We start from the raw sequence: 21821 nt of genomic DNA on the forward strand, positions 1-21821 counted from the left end.
AAGGCTCTTTTCAGAGCCACCCACATTTTCTGAAAGGTGCTGAAATACACTTGAAAAGTCCAAGACGTATTTTTCATAGTACTAAATTCTGCAAAGATATTTATTCCTTCATGGCCACGTTAGCCAATCACAAAGTTTTACATTAGAAAGTGTTTGCCCCTTCCCTTGGCCCAGTTAGGTCAGTTCATCTTTAGCTGTTGCTCACATTAAGCGAATGCTTTTCGAAAGTTCAGCGAAACAATTCATGGCGTCCAGTTTTACTGAAGCAAACAATAAAAATGTTTATAAATGCACTGAAATCGCCAGAGTTGGTAAGGAAGGACTTGCAATTCTGTGAGCATAAAAAAGGGCTGTAGATTATGTGACTAGTACTAAAGCGACATTGTTTTGTGTATGTTTATGCACATGTACTTACGGATAATTACGTGTCCGAAAAGTGAAATAGAGAACAAAGAATAATAATTAACCAATCACATTTCAGGACGGGCCTCTTAAATTTGGGGATGACGGCATTTCTACCAATAGGGTTTAGTTTTGGTTTTTGTCTTTTTTTTTTTTTTTTAAAAAAAAAGGCAAGCTTAAATGAAATCAAGCTTAAATGCAACCTCACTTTTATGGCCTAAATTTAAAAGTGAACTAACCTCGAAAGAAAATTTCATTTTATATTCAAGCTTTCATGGAAATCCAGTCACCTTTCTCTAGAAAGCATTAGAACCAATTAGATTCCAGCGCGGGACGTATGAAAGGTACGGATCTGTCCCTATAAATAAGGTCAGAAACTGTACCGTACTACTTCCCAACCGACGACCTCCACGTTGTTGTCCACATGGCTCGAACAAAGCAGACAGCGCGCAAGTCGACCGGCGGCAAGGCGCCGCGCAAGCAACTGGCCACTAAGGCTGCCCGCAAGAGCGCTCCGGCCACTGGCGGCGTCAAGAAGCCCCACCGCTACCGGCCTGGCACCGTGGCGCTGCGCGAGATTCGGCGCTACCAGAAGTCCACCGAGCTCTTGATCCGCAAGCTGCCGTTCCAGAGATTGGTTCGCGAGATCGCGCAGGACTTCAAGACAGACCTTCGTTTCCAGAGCTCCGCTGTTATGGCGCTGCAGGAGGCTTGTGAGGCATACTTGGTGGGGCTCTTTGAGGACACCAACCTATGCGCCATCCATGCCAAGCGTGTCACCATTATGCCCAAGGACATCCAGTTGGCCCGCCGCATTCGCGGGGAGAGGGCTTAAACTAAGGCTATTACCTCTGAGTTGAAAAAGGCTCTTTTCAGAGCCACCCATTTCGTCAACAGAAGGTGGTGTAATACATTCACTAATTTTACCTACCTTGGTGGGAAAACTTTTCCAGTATTTAAAAAAGAAAGAACTATAAGTAAGTACATGAGTTTTTCGAACATGGAATCTTTTTTAAAGAAACCACTAATTACAGAGATCGATTTTTTTTGTTTAATATATCCATTAGTTATCACCAAATGTTCTCAACTCTTAGGTTTATTGTGTGCCTTCAAATTGATTCTGACTCCGCCCCTTTAGGACACAGTAGAAAGTTTCTTTCCTAGGCTGTAATTTTTACCACAGCAACATGGAATCTGGTAAATCTTTGTAAATCAAAATAAACGGATTATGGACTGGTGTGTAATATTTCATTACTTAATTTCAGAAAGTCGCTTCACTTATCAAAGTTTCCTTAATTCTTTTTTTCAAAAAATTACTGTTTTTTGTGAAAGTTTACACTGCAATTAGGTTCCCATTTAACAGTTTCTATACATATTTCATTGGTTAAGTTTTTCAAAAATGTGTCAGCATTCTCAGTATTTCCATTCTGCATGTTCTTCCATTAACCTAGATTTCCCTCCCCACTTGACCTTGTCTTTGCTTTAGGGTAAACATTGACTGTTTGGTCTCATATAGATGATTATTTAAAGGGGCACATTACTCAGATGATACTGTTTATTTTATGAGCCAGTCTATTTAGCTGAAAGGTGACCTCTGGGAGTGGCTTCAGTTCCCAAATTTAAACAGTATCTTAGGGCAATAGTCTCAGGGGTTCCTCTAGTCTGTATCGGTCCAGTAAGTCTGGCCTTTCTTAGGAATTTGAGTTTTGTTCTACATTTTTCTCCCAGTCTATTTGACACCATCTAGTGCCTAAAGCATTTGACTGCTAACCAGAAGGCTGGTGGTTCAGACCCAACAGCCACCTCTCAGAAGGAAGATTGGGCAATCTATTTCTGTAGTGATATGGCCTCAGGAACCCAAGGAGGGGTCGCTATGAGTCGGATCTGACTCGAGGGGAGTTAGTTTGGTTTCTGGTTTTGGTATTTTGTCCCTGGTCAAAACTGTCAGTACTGGTAGCCCGGCACCATCTAGTTCTGGTCTCAGAATAGATGAGACTGTGGTTCCTGTGGGCTATTAATCCTGTAGTGTAGTTTCTTCCTTAAATCTTTGGTTTCTTTCTTTTTTGCTCCCAGTGACTACAGACCAATAATTGTATCTTAAATGACTGCTCACAAGCTTTTAAAACCCCAGGTGCTACTTACCAAACTAGAATACAAAACAAAGTTTATGAACTATGTTATACCAATTGACTGAGTTGTCATAAGAAACTATGTTCATAAGCCTTTAAACCATTCCTAGAAGTATTTGGCAGAGCTCTGGTGGCATGGTGCCTAAGGCATTTGACTGCTAACCAGAAGACTGGCAGTTTAAACCCACCAGCCACTCCTTGGAAGGAAGATTGGGCAATCTACTTCTGTAGTGATACAGAAACTCTCGGAAACCCAAGGAGGGGTCACTTTGAGTTACATATGCTCACATGGGCCTTCCTATACACATATATGCAAATATATCTACCTATGTAACTGCACATGTTTTCTGGTTATTATTACAATTCTTGAAGTTTGGAGTCATGGCAAAGGAAGCCAGATGAGATTAATAGATTTATAATAAACCTTTGCACCACTGAATATATTCAATAGCCCAATAACAGAACAGATTTTTTTCTCTGAAGGATTAATTGTCTTGCTTTGTAACCCTGTGGCATTTCAGTGGCAACAGTTTGCAGTTGGCTGGGAAAGGTCAGCAGGTCGAACCCACCCAGTGGTGCCAGGGAGAAAGGCCTAGCGATCTGTTTCTGTGACAGATTATAGCCATAATGGAACAGTTTACTCTGTAACACACGGGTGAGAATCAACTCCACGGCAACGGGTTTGAGTTTTATCCAAACTTACCGTCCTTATCAATGTTAAATTCAAAATTATAAAAACAAGCCTCATGTAATGAAATGTCTCAAATGTTTAATTCATCAGAAGAGAACCAGCAGGAAGGTATAAACTGGTTCAAAAATGTATTAGACATACAAAGAATATATAGTTTAGAAAAGAAATAAGATTGAACTAAGATGACAAGGGCAAATTTAGACCGACAAGGATAAATGTACTATGAGGCAATTATATCATCATCTTTCAGTTATCTTTTTTAATGAATAGAGATAATTTTCATCTCTAATGGATAAAACTCATTGCAGTTTTATGAATATCATACAAGCTAACATCTGACTTCACAAATGCTGGGCCCTAAAAAATAAAACAGAAGAACATTTCCTAGAATATTTAAAAAAAAACTTGGGCAGGCTTGTGGGACCATGTTGTCATATGACATATAACATGCAGTTATCCTTAATTATCAGTTTTGTTTATATCTTAACAGGTTTGAGAGTTGTCGTTTTATGATCATAGTCCTTCTCTTGATATCTTCAGTAACACCATGTCTGATGAACAATCTCCGTTCCTGTCAGCACTTTCTACTTTTTCATCCCGTGCTTGTAAGTGATGACTTGCCATGACTTTCAGGGTCTAGTGTTCAATATCCCAGGCCTATAGAGGAAGGCAAGGAGCCTTGTGGGAGCAATGGTTAAAGTGCTTGATCTCTAACTAACAGGTTGGTGAAGAAAAGACCTGGAGATCTACTCCAGTAAAGATACAGCTTTGGAAGCCCTATGGTGTCCCTTTGGAATTGAAATTGACTCAATGACACACAAAAACAAAGAATGCTAAAGGACCTTCTCCTCTCCTGGCCCTTCTTTTCTCCCAACCAAGACACACCTAATATCCTGTGTACTTGTTGACCTTCTATTTTCAAAAACGTAAGATCATGATTAAGCAAATGTAGTATATGCTCATGTCAACGAGTTTAACTTATCAATAAAGAGACATCAGGTACAATGTTACTATATTTCAAAGTGCAAATTAGAAGCAGGTATTTATAGACAATGTAACAAAGAAATGTGAGAATACAATTGCTGAATTAAATTAAAACAAAATTAAGGCCCAAGAGGCTGTAAATCTTTAGAATTTTCTCTCTTCCATTGTCAGAAATCATGTTTCTCTAGACAAAAACCTACATGTTCACAAATAACTTCATTAAGTCTGATACCTTTCATCCAGAATTAACAGTGCAATGAACAAAGTACATTAACCTACACTCTTTGAGTGACCTTTCTTCCTTTATAATACTGGTTTTTATGGCCATTTTTTCTTAGTAGGAAAAAATGAAAATATAGCACCTAAAACATAAATTTCTAAGAAACTTCACAGTGTAACTGCTTGACATCTTTATTGTGTTCATTAATCAAATAATTGACAGTTTAACTTTTAACTCTTTCTTATTTCCTCATCTCAGCATTTATTAGGCTCTACCTGGCTTCCATCTGTATGCTGAGCAAATAATTCAAGAATCTGGACTATATGAAGAAGAATGCAATGTCAGGATTGGAGGAAGAACCATTTACAACCTGTGATACACAGATGACACAAGCTTGAAGCACTGATGAAGATCAAAGTTGACGGCCTTCGGTATGGATTACACATCAAAATAAAGAAAACAAAAATGGGTCAATAAGCAACCTCATGATAAATGAAGAAAAGATTGAAGTTGTCAAAGATTTCATTTTACTTGGATCCACAATCAACGCCCACGGATGCAGCAGGCAAGAAATTAAATGACATATTCCATTGTGCAAATGAGCTACAAAAGACCTCCTTAAACTTTTCAAAAGCAGAGATGTCACATTGAGGACTAAGGTACACTTGACCTAAGCCATGTGCATGCAAAAAGTGGATAATGAATTCAGGAAGACTAAAGAAGAGTTTATGCATTTGAATTATGGTGCCGGCGAAGAATATTGAATATACCATGGACTGCCAGAAGAACAAATAAATCTATCCTGGCAGAAATACAGCCAGAATGCTTTGTAGAAGTGAGGATGGTGAGACTCCGTCAGGACATGTTTACAGGAGAGATCAGGGCCTGGACAACATCATGCTTGGTAAAGTAGAGCATCAGCGAAAAAGAGGAAGACCCTCAAGAAAATGAATTGACTGAGTGGCTGCAATAACGGACTCACATAGCAATGATTGTGCGGATGGCACAGGACCAAGCTGTGTTTCATTCTATTTTGCATGGGGTCACTATGAGTTGGAATTGACTTGTTGGCACCTAAAAACAACCACCTAGCTCCCAAGAATACTAAATTATCTTCCACTCAGGTTTTATTTGTTTGATCCATATAATGCCTGTATGCCATATATCTCACAATGTTTTGCTTATTATTTTATTAACCATCAGAATGTAAGTTCTTTTGTACAAAAATTTACCTTTGGGGACACTAATTGCTTTAAGACTCAGTTTTGGCTTTTCTCCATTAAAAAAAAAAAAAAATGCACTTTGGGACAAAATATTACCATAGAATTTGAGGTAGTCTCTACTTCCTGATTGGTCTGCCATTGAAGGATTCCAACACCAATGACTTTTTTATTCATCCATCTTTTCCTATCTTGTTTAGTAACAATACTAATGATTCATTTAACAAAGCTCTTCTAGTTTTCTAACATGATTTTTTTTTAAGATGATTCTTTGAAATACATTGACTATCCTCTTTATGTCAATGCCCATGCTATTAAAGTTTGGGAAAATTAAATAAAAATAAAAATGCAGAGAGGGAAAAGCAGAATCCTGGAGCTATGCTGTGTTAGTTAGTATCAAATTTTACTTGAACTCTGTGATATTGGGAAACAGCAATGACTAAAGAAATCTTCTCACCTTTTATCTTCAGGAAAATAGTTTGCTGGAAATAATCACCCTTCTCCATTGACTTAAATAAGATTCATGAACGGGCCCTGATTGACCTATGACAAGGCAGACTCAGATCCTACAAATTCCCATTCCTTGCCTCAGAAATGAGTAACTGAATTCTTTGTTCCCACTGATCAATCAGAATCAAAGCGCTTGTTAACCCAACTTTGGTTAAGTTTCTGTTTCCCCCAAAATCCCTAAATTGTGCCCCAGCTTCATCCTGAGCCAACATATTGCCCCTCTCTAAGGACCCTTCCCAGAGAATAGGCTGATCTCAACATAAAACATTCTGATTTACCAGTGAGGTCACTTGCACATACCACTTTCTCATACCCAGGTTTTTTTTGTATCTTTGTTTGCTCTCAGTATCTTTAAAAGAAAAAGTTCCCCCCTTATTCTTTGAGATGCTTGCAGATCTTATGCTCAGAGTGCTCTTCCTACTTTAAAAGTTTCCCTCCCTTGGAACTACAATAATTTCTTTTACTTTTCCCCCTTTCTTTCTGAATAAAGCTTCTCTGTATTAAAGTCTACCTGTGGTTTTGATGTGACAGCTGTCTACAGAAAATAATGCAAGGAACACATATGAATTAAAATTTTACAGTAAATATAGTATGGCAAGTAAAAAAGGCAGTTGAAATTATTTTAATGATGTATTTAAATGAAAATATCTGAAATATTGCCATTTCCACATATAATCACATAAAAATTTATTTAATGCAGTCTTTTACATTCTTTTTTTTCATACTAAGTCTTTGAAATTGGGTGAATATTTTATTCATTGGTGCTAAATTTTATAGTTGATCTGTATGTAGGTAAATTCACATGCCCAAATTGTTCAAACATAATAAAAGATTTGAGATTTAAATTAAATAAAATTATACAAAATTTAAAATCCAGATCCTCAGTAGCACCAGCCACATTTTAAATGCTCAGTACCAACACATGGCTCTTGACTACCATATTGGACTATGTAATCCTAAAAGGGAGATTATAGTTGGGGTGATGGACACAGCTGGTAAAATTAGAATACTGTTATTAGTTGTGCTCCAGTCTCCTGGCCACCCCATGTGTGCACAGTAACTGTTCCAGAGTTTCCAAGGCTGAACTTTTCAGAAGCAGATCCCTAGGCAGTCTTCCTGTGGGTGGGTTTGAACCACCAAACTTTTGGCTAATAGTCAAGGTCTTACAGATTGCGATACCCAAACAAATAACCCCCCAAAAAAACAGACATGTCAAATCTATTTTGACTCATAGTGACCCTATAGACAGAGTAGAGCTGCCTCTCTGGTGGCATAGTGGACAAAGGATTTGGCTGTCAGCCAGATCAGCAGTTCAAACCCCCCAGCCGCTCCAGGGAAGGAAGATGAGGCGATCTACTTGCAAAGATTTACAGTCTCCGAAGCCCAATGGAGGGTCACTGTGAGTTGGAATGAACTGGATGGCTCCTTCCAAGGAGTGAAGGAAGATTGGGCAATCTACTTTCATAGTGATACACCGTCGTAAACCCAAGGAAGGGTCGCTATGCGTCGGATCCAACTCCAGGGCAGTGGGTAGCCAAACCCAAGCCCATTGCCATCCAGTGGATCCAGACTCATAGTGATCATATTGGGCTGAGTAGAACTGCCCGTAGGATTTCCAAGGCTGTAAATCTCTAGGAAGCAGACTGCCTCACCATTCTATCGCAGAGCAGCTGGTGGGTTCAAACCGCCAACCTTTCGGCTAGCAGCCGAATCATTTAACTACTACACACCAGAGCCCCTTTTGTGCTACTCAGGAACGCCTAGATTGGAGCATCTCCCCTCCTATTCACACTCCCCCCCAAAAAACAAACAAACAAACAAACAAATTGCCACGCAGTAGATTACAACTCATAGTGAACTTATAGAACAAAGTACTAACCTATAAAGTTTCCAAGGCTGGTGGCGCAGTGTCTAACACATTTGACTGCTAACCAGAAGGCTAGCAGCTCAAACCCACCAGCCACTCCCACCAGCCACTCCTTGAGAGGAAGGTTGGGCAATCTACTTTCGCAGAGATACAGCCTTGGAAACCCAAGGAGGGATTGCTATGAGTCAGGTTGGACTGTGCGGCAGAGTCTGGTTTTGTTTGGTTTAAAGCTTTATGAAAGCAAACTGCCACACCTTTCTCTCAGGGAGCAACAGGTAGGTTTTAACTGTGGTCCTTTTGGTTAACAACCAAGTGGGAAACCACTGCACCACAGGGCTCCCCCTAAATTTGAGTAGATAGATTTAAACGTAAGCATGTAAACTTAGCATTGACTGTGAAAAACCAAAGAACTACACAGGGATCCAGGTGAGGCAAAATGGATTGCAAAATAGACTGAGAGGGACATTAAGAGGGAGTCATCTAAGCAAGCAGATGGGATTTCCTCAAGTAATTACAATAGTTCTCAATTACTGTGTAACATTTGAGCCAAATTTTACCTTTTGATTATCAAAACACCTTTCTGACATAATAATTAACATTTCTATTCAAAAAATGAAGAAACTAAGGTTAAAATAAGAAAACAGCAAATGTCACAAAATAGCTCCTGGACCTCTGACGATGAGATTGTAGGAGTCTGGAGAGTTCAAACAAGGAGCATGTCATGGGCCTAGTTTTAGCAAACACGCCTGCTCATTCACTCATCATGCACAATAGATTTCTGTTCTCTCTTCTCTCCCCAGGACCATTTTATCAATCTCACTATTCTTCCTTGATTTCAAGTGCACAAAAAAGGTTTCTCGGAGAGAAGAGAAGAGATTGCTTTATGTTTCAGATAAGGTGTTCAAAATGAACAGCAATGTATAATTTCGGTTGCCTAGAGTGTGCGAGAATATTAAATCAAATTCGAAAATCAGGTGTTAGCTTAACAGCTATCATCATTTCACATCCTTGATAACAGGATTTTTTTTTTTTTTTGTAATTTTTTTTTTCTTTTTAATGCCGAGAATTCAAGGCATGAGCAGAAAAACGTGGAAACAGTAAGCTTTGCCTCCTATCCACTACAATCTATACACATTCAGAGACCTTTGTACCAAAACCAAACCTTCCACTGCCATGAGTCTTTGTCGACTCACAGTGACACTATGTCGACTCATAGTGACAGAATAGAAATGCCGCATAGGGTTTCCAAAGCTGTAAATCTTAATGAAGACACACTGACTCATCTTTCTCAGGCGGAGTGGCTGGTGGGTTCGTATTGCCAACCTTTGGGTTAGCATCCGAATGTTTTAACCACTGCGCAACCAGAGCTCCCGAGGCTCCCCGTCCCTCCCGCCTGCCTACCACTTCCGCATTTGTAGTTCCCGACAAGGTCCGCAAGGTGGCTATAAATACGCTTCTCGGCTTCCTCCCTACAGGTTAGTCAAGTTTTCATTGTTGTAAGCAATGTCTGGTCGTGGTAAAGGAGGAAAGGGCCTGGGGAAGGGCGGTGCCAAACGCCACCGCAAGGTTTTGCGGGACAACATTCAGGGAATTACTAAGCCCGCCATCAGGCGTCTGGCCCGGCGTGGGGGCGTAAAGCGCATCTCTGGCCTCATATACGAAGAAACCCGGGGGGTGCTGAAGGTTTTCTTGGAGAACGTGATCCGTGACGCAGTCACCTACACAGAACACGCCAAGCGCAAGACTGTTACAGCCATGGACGTAGTCTACGCACTCAAACGTCAGGGACGTACCCTCTACGGTTTCGGTGGCTAAACTTTCGCTAGCACTGCTAAAAGGCCCTTCTCAGGGCCGCCTATCCAGTCAATCGAAAGAGTTAGTCACTTAAACATAGCTTCCCTTTCTTTATTTTCATCTAACCCCATAGTGTGTTTTTTCTGTATAATATTTATTTGCTTCCAAAACAAGTGTTTAGATAGGAATGGTATATGAGTTTTAGCTATGCAATGTTGGAAGTCTTGTAGAGCAAGGGCTTATTGCTCCGGATTTTCTCAGGCCACCGTCTTTAGCCGAAGGAGCGCAGGTGGCGCCTTAGTAAAAAGGCTGCTAATCAGCAGAAGGTCAGTGGTCCGAATCCACTAACCACTCCACGAGAAAAAGATGAAGTCTGCTTCTGTAAGATTTACAGCCTTGGAAACAGTTCTGCCTCATAGGGTGAGTCACAGTGGGAGTTACACCGTGACAGTGGATGTGTATGTGTTGGGGGGCGGGGAGGTAGGTCCTTCCTGAGGCATCGAATTTTGAAAAAATTTAATCTCTGGGTACTTTAGAAGGTGCTCTAGTGGCACAGTGGTTAAAGCGTTCGTCTTCTAACTAAAAGATTCGCGGTTCAAAGCCACTGGCTGCTCCCTGCAGGGAAGACAGATGAAACGGTATGCTTTTTATGAACATTTACAGGCTTGGAAACCTAATGTATGGTCGCTCCGAGTTGGAATGATGGCAGTGGATCTCATTTGGTACTTCAGAGTTTTTGTAAACTAGTTGTGGAATTGACACCGACTTGTGACCCCACATGTCAGAGTGTAACTGTTCCGTAAGGTTTTCAACGACTGATTTTTCAAAGTTAAAAAGCCAGTCCTTTATACCCAAGTCCATTGGTGGACTAGAATGGCCACTCTTGATTGACAGTAGAGTGTTAACTATTTATACCACCCAGGGACTCCAGGGGATTCTTTACCCTCGCATAAATACATTCCAATTAATTCTACATTTTCTGTAGTCCAATCTAATTAAGGATATCATGTTTGGTAAAGTGGAGGAGGATCAGCGAAAAAGCGGAAGACCCTCGTGAGATGAGTAAATGAGTTGACACAGTGGCTGAAAGGATGGGCTCGGGTGTTGCAAGTATTGTGAGGCTGGTGCAGGACCGGATAGTGTTTTTTTCTGTGGTTCATAAGGTCGCTGTGAGTCGGAGCCGACTGGACAGCAGCTAACAACAACAATCTAATAATTATTGTTAAGTACTGTCGAATCTGTTCTAACTCACAACCACTCGTAGTACAGCAGAATGAAACACTGCCAAGTTTTTGCCATTATCACGTTATCAGTGCTGTTTTGAGGCATGGTGGCAGTCGCTGGGTCAATCCATCCTCTTTTTCACTGATGAACATGATGAACATGATGTCCTGCTCCAGGGAATAGTCTCTTGTGATAACATGTCCAAAATATGCCAGAAAAGTTTCACAGTCCTTGCTTAAAAGAAACATTCTGGCTGTACTTCTTCCAAGACAAGTCCGTTTCTTTTTCTGGCAGTCCATGTTTATTCAATATTCTTTGCCAACACCATAATTCAAATGCATCATTTTTTCATTGTTCCTTATTCAATGTTCAGCTTTCACATGTAGTAAGAAGCGATTGAAAATACTATGCTTGTCTGTTGCAGTAGATTTGCCCAATGGAATGTTGTTTGATTTCTTGACTCCTGCTTTCATGGCCGTTGATTGTGGATCCAAATAAAACTAAATTCTTGACAATGTCAATATTTTTCGCTTTATTATAATGTTTCTTATTGTTCCAGTTGTAAAGATTATTGTTTTCTTTATGTTGAGGTGTAATCCATACCGAAGGCTATGTTCTTTGACCTTCATCAGTAAGTGCTTCAAGTCTTCTTTGCTTTCAGCAAGAAGGGTGTTTCATCTGCCAATTGTAGGTTGTTAATGAATCTTCCTCTAATCGTAATGCTGTGTTCTTTGTATAGTCAAGCTTCTCAGATTATTTGCTCAGATTAAGTAAATATGGTGAAGAGACACAAGCCCAACAAATACCTTTCCTGATTTTAAACAGTAACCCTTGTTCTGTTTGAACAACTACCTCTTGCTCTCTGTACAGGTTCTGCATGAGCACAATTAACTGTTCTGGAATTCCCATTCTTTGCAGTATTATCCATAATATTTTATGATCTACACAGTCTAATGCCTTTGCATAGTCAATAAAACACAGGTAAACATCTTTCTTATATTCTCTGCTTTAAGCCAAGCGCCATCTGACAGCAACAATGTCCCTCATTCCACACCTTCTGAATTGACTTGAATTTCTTCTAGCAGTTCCCTGTCTGTGTACTGCTGTAATTGTTTTTGAATCATCTTCAGCAAAACTCACTTGCCTGTCATATTAATGATTCCACATTGGATGATTCCACTGTTGGATCACCTTTCTTTGGAATAGGCACAAACATGGGCCAGTCAGTTGGCCGGGTGCTGTCTTCCAAATTTCTTGGCATAAAGAAGTGAATGCTTGCAGCATCGCATTCATTTGTTGAAACATCTCAACTGGTATTCCATCTTTCTGGAGCCTTGTTTTTGCCAATGCCTTCAGTGCAGCTTGGACTTCTACCCTCAGAATCATGGGTTCTCAATCATATGCCACCCTGAAATGGTTGAATGTTGACCAATTGTTTTTGGTACAGTGACTCCGTGTATTCCTTCTATCCTCTTTTGATACTTCCTATGTCATTCGATATTTTGCCCATAGAATCCATCAATACAGCTTGAATTTTTTCTTCAGTTCTTTCAGCTTGAGAAAAACTGATTTTTTTCCCTTTTGGTTCTCTAAGTACAGGTATTTGCACGTTTCATTAAATACTATACTATGTCTTCTCGAGCCATCTTTTGAAATCTTCTGTTCAGCTGTTTCACTTCATCATTTCTTCCACTTGCTTTAGCTACTCTGTGTTCAAGTTTCAGAGTCTCTTCTGACATCCATTTTGCCTTTTTCTTTCTTTTCTGTTTTTTTAATGACCTTTTGCTGTCTTCATGTATTATGTCCTTGATGTCATCCCACAGGTCATCTGGTTCAGTCATTAGTGTTCAATGCATCACATCTATTCTTGAGGTGGTCTCTAAATTCAGGTTCAATATACTCAAGATTGCACTTTGGCTTTCATGGGCTTACTTTAGTATTTTTCACCTTTAACCTAAAATTGCATATGAGCAATTGGTAGTTTGTTCCATAGTTGATCCTTGGCCTTATTCTGACCGATGATATTGAGCTTCTTTATCATCTTTCCACAGATGTAGTTGAGTTGATTCCTGTATAGTCTATCTGGAAAGATACTTTTTGAGATTGCTATTTGCAATGAATAAGTCATTGGTCTTGCAAAATTCTATCATGCAATCTCCAGCATCATTTCTGTCAAGACATATTTTCCAACTACTGATTTTTCTTCTATTTCCAACATTCTCATTCCTGTTACCAGCAATTATTAATGCATCTTGATTGCATGTTTAATCAGTTTCAGATTGCATAAATAGGTAAGAAATCTTCCATTTCTTCATGATAGTTGTTGGTCCATAAATTTGACTGTTAGTTGTATTAACTGGTATTTCTTGTAGTCTTATGGACATTATCCTATCATTGACAGGATAGTACTTCAGGATAGATCTTAAAATGTTCTCTTTGATGGTGAACATAAATGTCATTTCTCTTTCATCTGTCATTATGGCATAATAGATCATATGATTGTCCAATTCAAAATGGACGATACCAGTCCATTTCAGCTCACCAATGCTTGGAATAATAATCTTTATCATTCCATTTCATTTTTGATGTCTTTCATTTTTCCCTGATTCATACTTTATACACTCCACATTCTGATTATAATGAGGTTTGCAGCAGTTTCTTCTCATTTTGAGTTATGCCATATGAGCAAATGAAGATCCTGAAAGTTTTACTACTTCTACATCATTAAAGTCAACTCTACTTTGAGGCAACAGCTCTTCCTCAGCCATATTTTGAGTGCCTTCCAACCTGAGGGGCTTGTTTTTCTGACATTATATATGACAATGTTCTGATGCTATTCATAAAGTTTTCAATGGTCAATTTTTTTCAGAAGTAGATCACCAAGTCCTTCTTAGTCTGTCTTAATAATTGAAGCTCCACTGAAACCAATCCACCATGGGTACCATCCTGGTATTTGAAATATCAGTGGCATAGCTTCCAGTATCACAGCAACATTCAAGTTCATAACAGTATGAAAACTGACAGACAAGTGGTGGAATCCATTAAAAGATCTAGTGAAGTTACTTCTATTTTTCTACAAGTTAATTTGAATATTCTTAGTGGGAAATAATTTTGGGTAATAAATGATCTGTTACAGAATATTCAACTGTCACATAAGGAAAAGCAAACCTTTAAACAAGTGCTTGCCTTTCAAGTGGGCAGCCTAAGGGAACAAGAAGAAAGAAAAGCTCAGATTGGTCTGTAGAAAATGAAGGCATCTATGAGCAGGCCTCCATGGCACATGGGGGTTATTTTCTCTCCCTCTCCCTTAAAGCACTAATAGTGGGACAATGTAAACTGACAAACATTTTTTTAACCCGTAAGAAATTAGGAATTTGTCTAGTCTTGTCACATCTGATCTCATATTCCATAATCAAGGCACAGATTTAATACATTTATTTCTCAAATTTGGTTTCTTTACTCAGTTATAAGTCCAGTTTTCTGCACAGACACAGAGGCCTGTCCTGGAACTCAGCCACATTGAGGATTTTCTTATGTGTCAGTACTTGCAAAGAAAACAAACCAAAACGCTCCAAAGTAAGGACCAGACAAGTCATTTTCTGCATCTTGGCTTCTACATAAGATCACTGGGAGCAGCCCATCTAAAGGCAGGTTCAGGTGCTTGCCCTATCCCTTACCTCTAACAAAGTTTCCTCACTGAAGGTTAATGAACCAATGGGGGTACGCTGGGGGAATGCAGTTACATAACTTAACTTTCTTTTTGTTCTTAGATATCTTTTCTTTTTTCCAGATTGATGGCCACTCTTAAGGTGGTCCCCATTATTCGTACCTCCTGGTTTTCACCATTATGCGATCCTAGCTCCTTGAGTGTGGACAGCACCTATAACTTGCTCCTAACCCATAAAATACAGCAAAGATGACAGCATATCAATGATTTTGTGTATATGATTATATTACCTTAGATTATAGTCCCTGTTTTGCCTAATTTAATTCTTGGAAGCTCTGGTGGTGTAGTGCCTAAGGCATCTGTCTACTAACCAGAAGGCTGGCCGTTCAAGCCCACCAGCCACTCCTCAGAAAGAAGATTGGCCAATCTACTTCCATAGTGATACTGCCTCAGAAACCCAAGGAGGGGTCACTATAAGGCGGATCCGACTTGACAGCAATGAGTTTCAGTTTTTTTTTGTTGTTGTTTTTTAATGGCCTTTGACGAGATGCTGGTGTCAGTGTGCATCTGTACCAGCACTTTATAGACATATATGGAATAGCTCTCCTGGTGGCCTTCTTTATGTTTCTTGCTATCTTTCTTCTGTGCCTTGGTAACCACCTTTTTGGAACACTTTAAGGGGCTGGAGTGCACTTGGCAGGTCCTGGCATTGTGAAAAATCACAGTAAGAGAAATTTCAAAAGAAAAAAACTCAAGTATTTGTATTGCATATATGGAAATGAGAACTTGCAAATGTAGGCATCAATTTCTCAAAATTAGGCAATAGCAGCCACTCCACGGAAGGAAAGTTGGGTAATCTACTTCCATAGTGATACCGCCTTGGAAACCCAAGGAGGCATCACTATGAGTGGGGTCCGACTGGATGGCACTTAACAACAACAAACATGTAAATGAGTAATTCCAAAACAGCTTGCTTGCTTTCTTTTTTTTTTTGCTAGAAACTGAACATCTTGGAGCATATCCCATAGGTTGATCTATAATATTTTTGATACTTGCATAACTAAGAAAATCTTTAAAACCTTATCTAATTAAAAATAATTAGGAACTGACTTATTTGAAAGCAAAAAGAAAGAAACAAATCCATTGAGTTTTTTACTGGAAATTGTTTGGGTCTCTTTCGTCAAAATTGAGTTGCTGAACCACTATGCTATTTTAATAAATATTCTTATAGAACTCTCCATCACCTGCCATCTTCTCCAGGTTCCCACACTGTAAAAGTTCTCTGGACACTAAACCATGAAAGTGGCCTAGCAAGGGCCGGCATCAACCAGTGTGGAACTCATGACACAACACCCCGCCACCACCCACCCCAGGGACCTCCTCCCCTCTGAAAGCATACTTCATTCTTAACAAAAGTTATTGAAATAGATTCACAAATACTACTCACCACAATATTGCAACTAAAGTCCCCAACAATTTGACAGCATCAGCAATGGAAAACAACAGCATCTGCTGTAGGTATATTGATACATGTAAATTAGGCTTCAGATAAATGTTTTTGTTATTATAACTAACTACAAGGATACTTTTATAAAAAATAAGAATTTTTTACCGAAACAATGCACAAACATTTTTAAATAGTCATTTTGGAGTCACCCCCTCAAATAATGTCAAACGGCGGTCCGCACCCCCTGCACCACCGTAGTGACACCATTGAACAATAGGCAGACATTCTCCAAAGCAACAAAAAATAAAAGGAATAATAGTGTTAATTTATGAAACCTGATAACGAGCTTGGGATTCCAGGTTATTGGAATTTTGCTGTGTGTTCTGGTGTCGCAGTAATTAAGGCATTCAGCTGCTAACCAAAAGGTCCACTATGTGAACGCACCAGCCATTCTTCCGGAGAAAGATGAGGCAATCTGTTTCTGTTAAATTTAAACGAAACAAACCAAACTCACTGCCGTCGAGTTGAATCCAACTCTTGGAGGTAGATAGCCCAATCGTCCTTAAATGAGTGGCTGGTGGGTTTGAACCGCCAACCTTCTGGTTAACAGTCAAATGCCTTAGGCACTATGCCACCAGAACTCCCTCTATAAAGTTTACAACCCTGGAAACCCTGTGGGGCAATTCTACTCTGTCCTTTAGGATTGCTCTGAGTAAGAATCCACCTGATGGAAATGGGTGGGTATCCTGAACAGTAGATCCTGGAAGATCAGTATTGCGCGAATCAGATACAGAACTACAGATGTAAAGAAAGCGGAATTCATAACAAGGTGCTTTGACAATGGAATTTCCAAATAGTGGAATGAGGAGAGAAAAGATCCAGATGAGAACGAGTTCATTAAGCAGCTAAAAAAGGGCGGGTGATTTTGAAAAGTAAAACTCTAAAGATCTTTCTCTATAGCACACTATTTCGTATATCCAAACAAGAGAAAGTTACAAGGCTATTAGATTAAAATGAATTGATACATTTTTGGATCATGATATTGTGTGTGAAGTGTTAACAAAGAAACCAGTGACTACACAATTATTTTCAAACGGGGTTAGGGGTGTGTTCTTAACGTTAACGAATCGAAAACTGCACTCAAGGAATAAACCAATCGTAAACTGCCTACAGACTTCCGGAAGTTAGCAACCGAAGGCAAACAAGAATTTGCCCCAAACCCAATCAGAGAGCTTCTGTTCCTGTATAAATAGAGGAGAAAGGGTAGCGTTCAAATACGTTTATTTTGGAGCTAAAGTATGGCTCGCACGAAGCAGACTGCGCGGAAGTCTACCGGCGGCAAGGCCCCGCGCAAGCAGCTAGCTACTAAGGCCGCCCGTAAGAGCGCGCCAGCCACAGGCGGCGTGAAGAAGCCTCATCGCTACCGCCCAGGCACCGTTGCGCTGCGAGAGATCCGGCGCTACCAGAAATCGACAGAGCTGCTGATCCGCAAGCTGCCGTTCCAGCGGCTGGTGCGCGAGATCGCGCAGGACTTCAAAACGGACCTGCGCTTTCAGAGCTCGGCTGTGATGGCCCTGCAGGAGGCGTGCGAGGCCTACCTGGTGGGCCTCTTCGAGGACACCAATCTGTGCGCCATCCACGCCAAGCGCGTGACCATCATGCCCAAGGACATCCAGTTGGCCCGCCGCATACGCGGAGAGAGGGCGTAAGTTGTCTTCCCAAGTGAGTAACCTTGAACCCAAAGGCTCTTTTAAGAGCCAACCATCTTTTCTGTGAAAGACGCTGTGATCATTAGCGGAAAAGCTCAGTAAATCCCTTAAAATCATCTTAAAGGCGCTGAATTAGAAAGCCTTGGGGGCAATCTTTGAATTTAGCTTTAATGAAATAATGTGGCACAAAAAAAAGGAAACCATAAGGTAACTAAACGTGGTTTACGCCCTGCTTTTTTAGACTAGTAGCGTTTGGTTTGTCGCATTGGTATATCTGCTTTGGAGCCTTTTGAGGTAATTTAACCGTTTTTGATTCCTTGGCTCTCGCAGCTCTCCAGACTACTTAGCCTTCGCGGTCTAACCGCTTTTATTTGGTATGATCTATCCTACCTTTTTTGTCTTGTCTGTGCTAGATTTCTGGAGCCAGCCAAGAGCTGGAAAGAGCCCCAGGCCCCCGCGACTTCCGTCTTTTTTTTTTTTTTTTTTTGTCTACCTTTGCTTGCCAGACTTGCGCCCTCCAGCTCCTACCTTCAACGAGGATGTACCTCCACGCCAACACTTAGGTCTCAGATACTTAAGGACCTGTGGTCTGAGAACTTGGCGGCCTCATTTATCTGGTTTTTATTTTTTTTAGTTGGTTGATTTTTGTTTGTCTTTTTGCGTTTTACTTAAATACAATTTATGTACAGTGAAATACACAAAACTAAAGTGACATGGGTCAATGCGGTTTTTTATTTTATTTTATTTTTTTTCCTGCAGTGTTCCCTCCCCTCCCACCCCTGGCAACCAACAATGAAAGTTTCCCTCCATATATAAATCTTTCCTTGACCCTCCACAACAACGAACTAATAATACTATATTTGTCCTTCTGTGATCGACTTATTTCACTCAGCATAATGTCCTCCACGTTCATCCATCTTATGCGGTGTTTTGCAGATTCTACATTATTCTTTAGTGCTACATAGCATTCCAGTATGTGTATGTACCATAGTTTGGTCAACAACTCTTCCACTGATGGGCACGTAGGTTGTTTCCATCTTTTTGCCATTGTAAATAGTACTGCAATGGACATGAGTGTCCATATATCTGTTCCTGTCCTGGCTCTCACCTCTCTAGATTGTATACCTAGTAATAGGATTGCTGAGTCAAATGGTATCTCCAATTCCAGCTTTGTAAGGAATTGCCATATTGCTTTCCACAGTGGTTGTGTCACTTCACAGTCCCACCAGCAGTGTATGAGAGTCCCAATCTCTCCATATCCCCACCAGTATTTGTTATTTTCTGTCTTGTTGAACCTTGCCATCAGTGCTGAGGTGAGACGGTATCATTGTGGCTTTCATCTGCATCTCCCTGATGGCCAATGATTGTGAGCATCTTTTCATGTATTAGCTGGCCACCTGAATATCCTCCTTGGTTTTCTGCCCATTTTTCAATTGGATTGTTAATTCCTTTGGTGTTGAGGCGTTGGAGTTTTCTATAAATCTTAGAGATAAGTCCCTTGCCAGATATGTAATTATCGGCAAATAGGAATTTGTTGCTGTCATTTTTGTTATGTGCTTTTGCATGTGTCAATTTCTTTGTTCCTTATAATTTTCTATGCTGAGCTCCTTTTGTTTATGAATCGTGTTATCACTTTCTTTGTTGCTATTGTTTTAGTATTTGCTAGGTATTTGTGCTGGTCTTCTTTTTTATTTTGATGTGAAGGTTTATCATTTTTCTTTGAGGTTACCCTGTGATTTCGTTTTCTTCCCAAGTTTAGAACAGTCCGTTCTATCTTGTAGTTGTCTTGACTTCCCTACCATCTAGAAGCTCTGTAGCGACACAGTTTTTTCCCTCTTTTTCGTTTGTAGTTGTCCTCATTTTGCAATTAATGTCTCTGGTTCCCTGTTGACAATCTTGTAAGCTTCTTTACTTTGGATACTTCCATAGCTAGGTTGGTTTCTGGGTTACATCATCATGTGTGTTAATGGTCAGTTGTTGTTGGCTACTGTTGCTTCTCTGTCCAAAGGACTCCCTTTAGGATCTCTTGTATGGTTGGTCTGGTTTTAACAAATTCCCTTAATTTCTGCTTATCTGGAAATGTCCTAATTTCACCATTATATTTGACAGACAGTTTTGCTGGATACATAATTCTTGGTTGGAAATTTTTCTCTTTCTGGGATTTATATATACCATCCCATTATCTTCTCGCCTGCATGGTTTCTGCTGAGAAATCCGAGCTTAGTCTTATTGGTTGCCCCTTGTAGGTCACTTTTTGTTTTTCCTGTGCTGTTCTCATGATTCTTGGTTTTGGTGAGTTTGATGATGATGTGTCTTGTTCTTTTGGGGTCTATCCTGTTTGGGGTTTATTGGACTTCCTGAATGGCTATATTCTCGTCTTTCTTCATATCAGGGAAGTTTTCTTCCAACAAATCTTGGACAATTATCTCAGTGGTTTTATTTTTCTCTTCCTGTTCTGGAATTCCAATGACACATAGGTTATTCCTTTTGATGGTATCCCACATGAACCTTAGGCTTTCTTCATTTTGTTTTGATCTTTTTTCTGATTGATCCCTTTCTAAAGAAGTAGTCAGGTATTTGCCTTCAATCTCATTAATTCTGTCTTCCATTTCATCAATTCTACTCCTTTGCTGTTTCAATGTGTTATCTCTTTCTGATAATTTAGTGTTAATCTTCTAGATTAATCATTTCTAATTTTTCATTTATTTTGTCATTTTGTTATTGTATTTTCTTCAAAAATTCTTCTAGGGTTTTGTCTTTGTTTTTCTTTATCTGTCTCTCAATCCTTTGCAGGTACCTAAATATAATTCTTTTGAATTCCTTATCAGGGAGTTCCAATGCTACATCTTCCTCAAGGATATGTTTTCAGTCTGTATCCTGGTTCCTTGTTTCTCCTGCTTTATCTTGTTTCTTTGTGTGGACTGTAATGCTCTGTTGTCTCCAATACATTGGAACATTTTTGTGTTTATATTTAATTGGTGATTGTATGTTGGAGTAAGTTGTCCACGATTTTTGTTTTCTTTATTTTGTTTGTACATTATCTATGCAAGCAGGTTACTGTGCTGTGCTCCTCTATTCACTAGCTGACAGCACTTTACACTTACCACCTGTCTCCTTTCCTGTTGTCAGCCTCTTGTACGTCCCTGCCAACCTTGGCAAACAGAGCCTATTCTTAGGTCCCTGGAATCTGAATGAGAATTCTATCACTTTAAAATCCAAAGTGGTGCCACTTGTAAAAGATTCAAAATGGCTGTGCCCTCGGTGACTTTAAATATCCAAAAGGCTGCTGCTTGTAAACAATCGAAATGGCTGCGCCCTCCAGGCAGCGTAAACTCAACAGCTCAAGTTGTCTCCCTCATAGCTGTTTCCCTTCCTAGTGATAGGCCACCCGCGCAGTCCTCCCTGCAGCCCTTGTTGACCAGGGCTGATTTTAGGTCAATTCTCAGGTCCCAACACCACTTGGAAATATTCAGGCTGTTGGTCCCGTCAGAGTAGCTGACAGTCTGCAGCTTCGACCATCTCTGTACTCACTGTTTTCACTCAGATTCTTCCACTAGGTGGTGCCTAATCCACTTCTGTATAGCTCCTTTCAAAGCGCAGGGCTCCAGGATTATCTTGTGTCTCTGTCAACTGGTTTTTCTTTTCGTTGTTGAAGAGAGTCTGTGTTTCTGGTCTGCCTATTCCAACATCTTACCAGAAGTCCTGGTTTTTGTTTTTGCAAGAGCCCCAGTGGCACAGTGGTTAAGTGCTGAGCTGCTAACTTAAGGCCAACCCTCCAGCATCTCTAGAAAGATAGGACAGTTCCATAAAAAATACACAGCCTTGGAAACCCTATAAGGCAGTTTTACTCTGTTCTACAGGGTCACTGGTGACTGGAATGCAAAAGTTGGAAACAAAGAAGAATCACTGGTAGTTGGAAAATTTGGCCTTGGTGACAGAAATAATGCTGGAACTCGT

At 40.1% G+C, this 21821-nt stretch overlaps 2 protein-coding genes across 2 annotated transcripts; both read left to right on the forward strand.

Moving 5' to 3' along the window:
- The first annotated feature begins 826 nt into the window (after window positions 1–826).
- LOC122150844 lies at window positions 827–17864 on the forward strand. The gene is made up of 4 exons (XM_042782183.1): window positions 827–1231; window positions 9590–9784; window positions 10079–10143; window positions 17453–17864. The coding sequence occupies exons 1-4, from the start codon at window positions 827–829 to the stop codon at window positions 17862–17864; spliced, it is 1077 nt and encodes a 358-aa protein (XP_042638117.1).
- LOC103204676 (histone H4) lies at window positions 9524–9838 on the forward strand. Its single transcript, XM_007949881.2, has one exon. The coding sequence runs from the start codon at window positions 9527–9529 to the stop codon at window positions 9836–9838; it is 312 nt and encodes a 103-aa protein (XP_007948072.2). The 5' UTR covers window positions 9524–9526.
- Window positions 17865–21821: the final 3957 nt, after the last annotated feature.

This window comes from Orycteropus afer, unplaced genomic scaffold (assembly GCF_000298275.1).
Source record: "Orycteropus afer afer isolate SDZICR_OR568_19922 unplaced genomic scaffold, OryAfe1.0 scaffold00255, whole genome shotgun sequence".
Classification (NCBI taxonomy): Eukaryota; Metazoa; Chordata; class Mammalia; order Tubulidentata; family Orycteropodidae; genus Orycteropus; species Orycteropus afer.

What these genes read in the sequence shown, in the direction of transcription:
- LOC122150844 (XM_042782183.1), top strand. Translation starts at nt 827, where the DNA reads ATGGCTCGAACAAAGCAGACAGCGCGCAAGTCGACCGGCGGCAAGGCG. An exon ending in GCCGCATTCGCGGGGAGAGG is followed by an intron (nt 1,232 to 9,589) that starts GCTTAAACTAAG and finishes CGCCACCGCAAG; the next exon opens with GTTTTGCGGGACAACATTCA. An exon ending in AGGCTGCTAATCAGCAGAAG is followed by an intron (nt 10,144 to 17,452) that starts GTCAGTGGTCCG and finishes TTGGAGCTAAAG; the next exon opens with TATGGCTCGCACGAAGCAGA.
- LOC103204676 (XM_007949881.2), top strand. Translation starts at nt 9,527, where the DNA reads ATGTCTGGTCGTGGTAAAGGAGGAAAGGGCCTGGGGAAGGGCGGTGCC.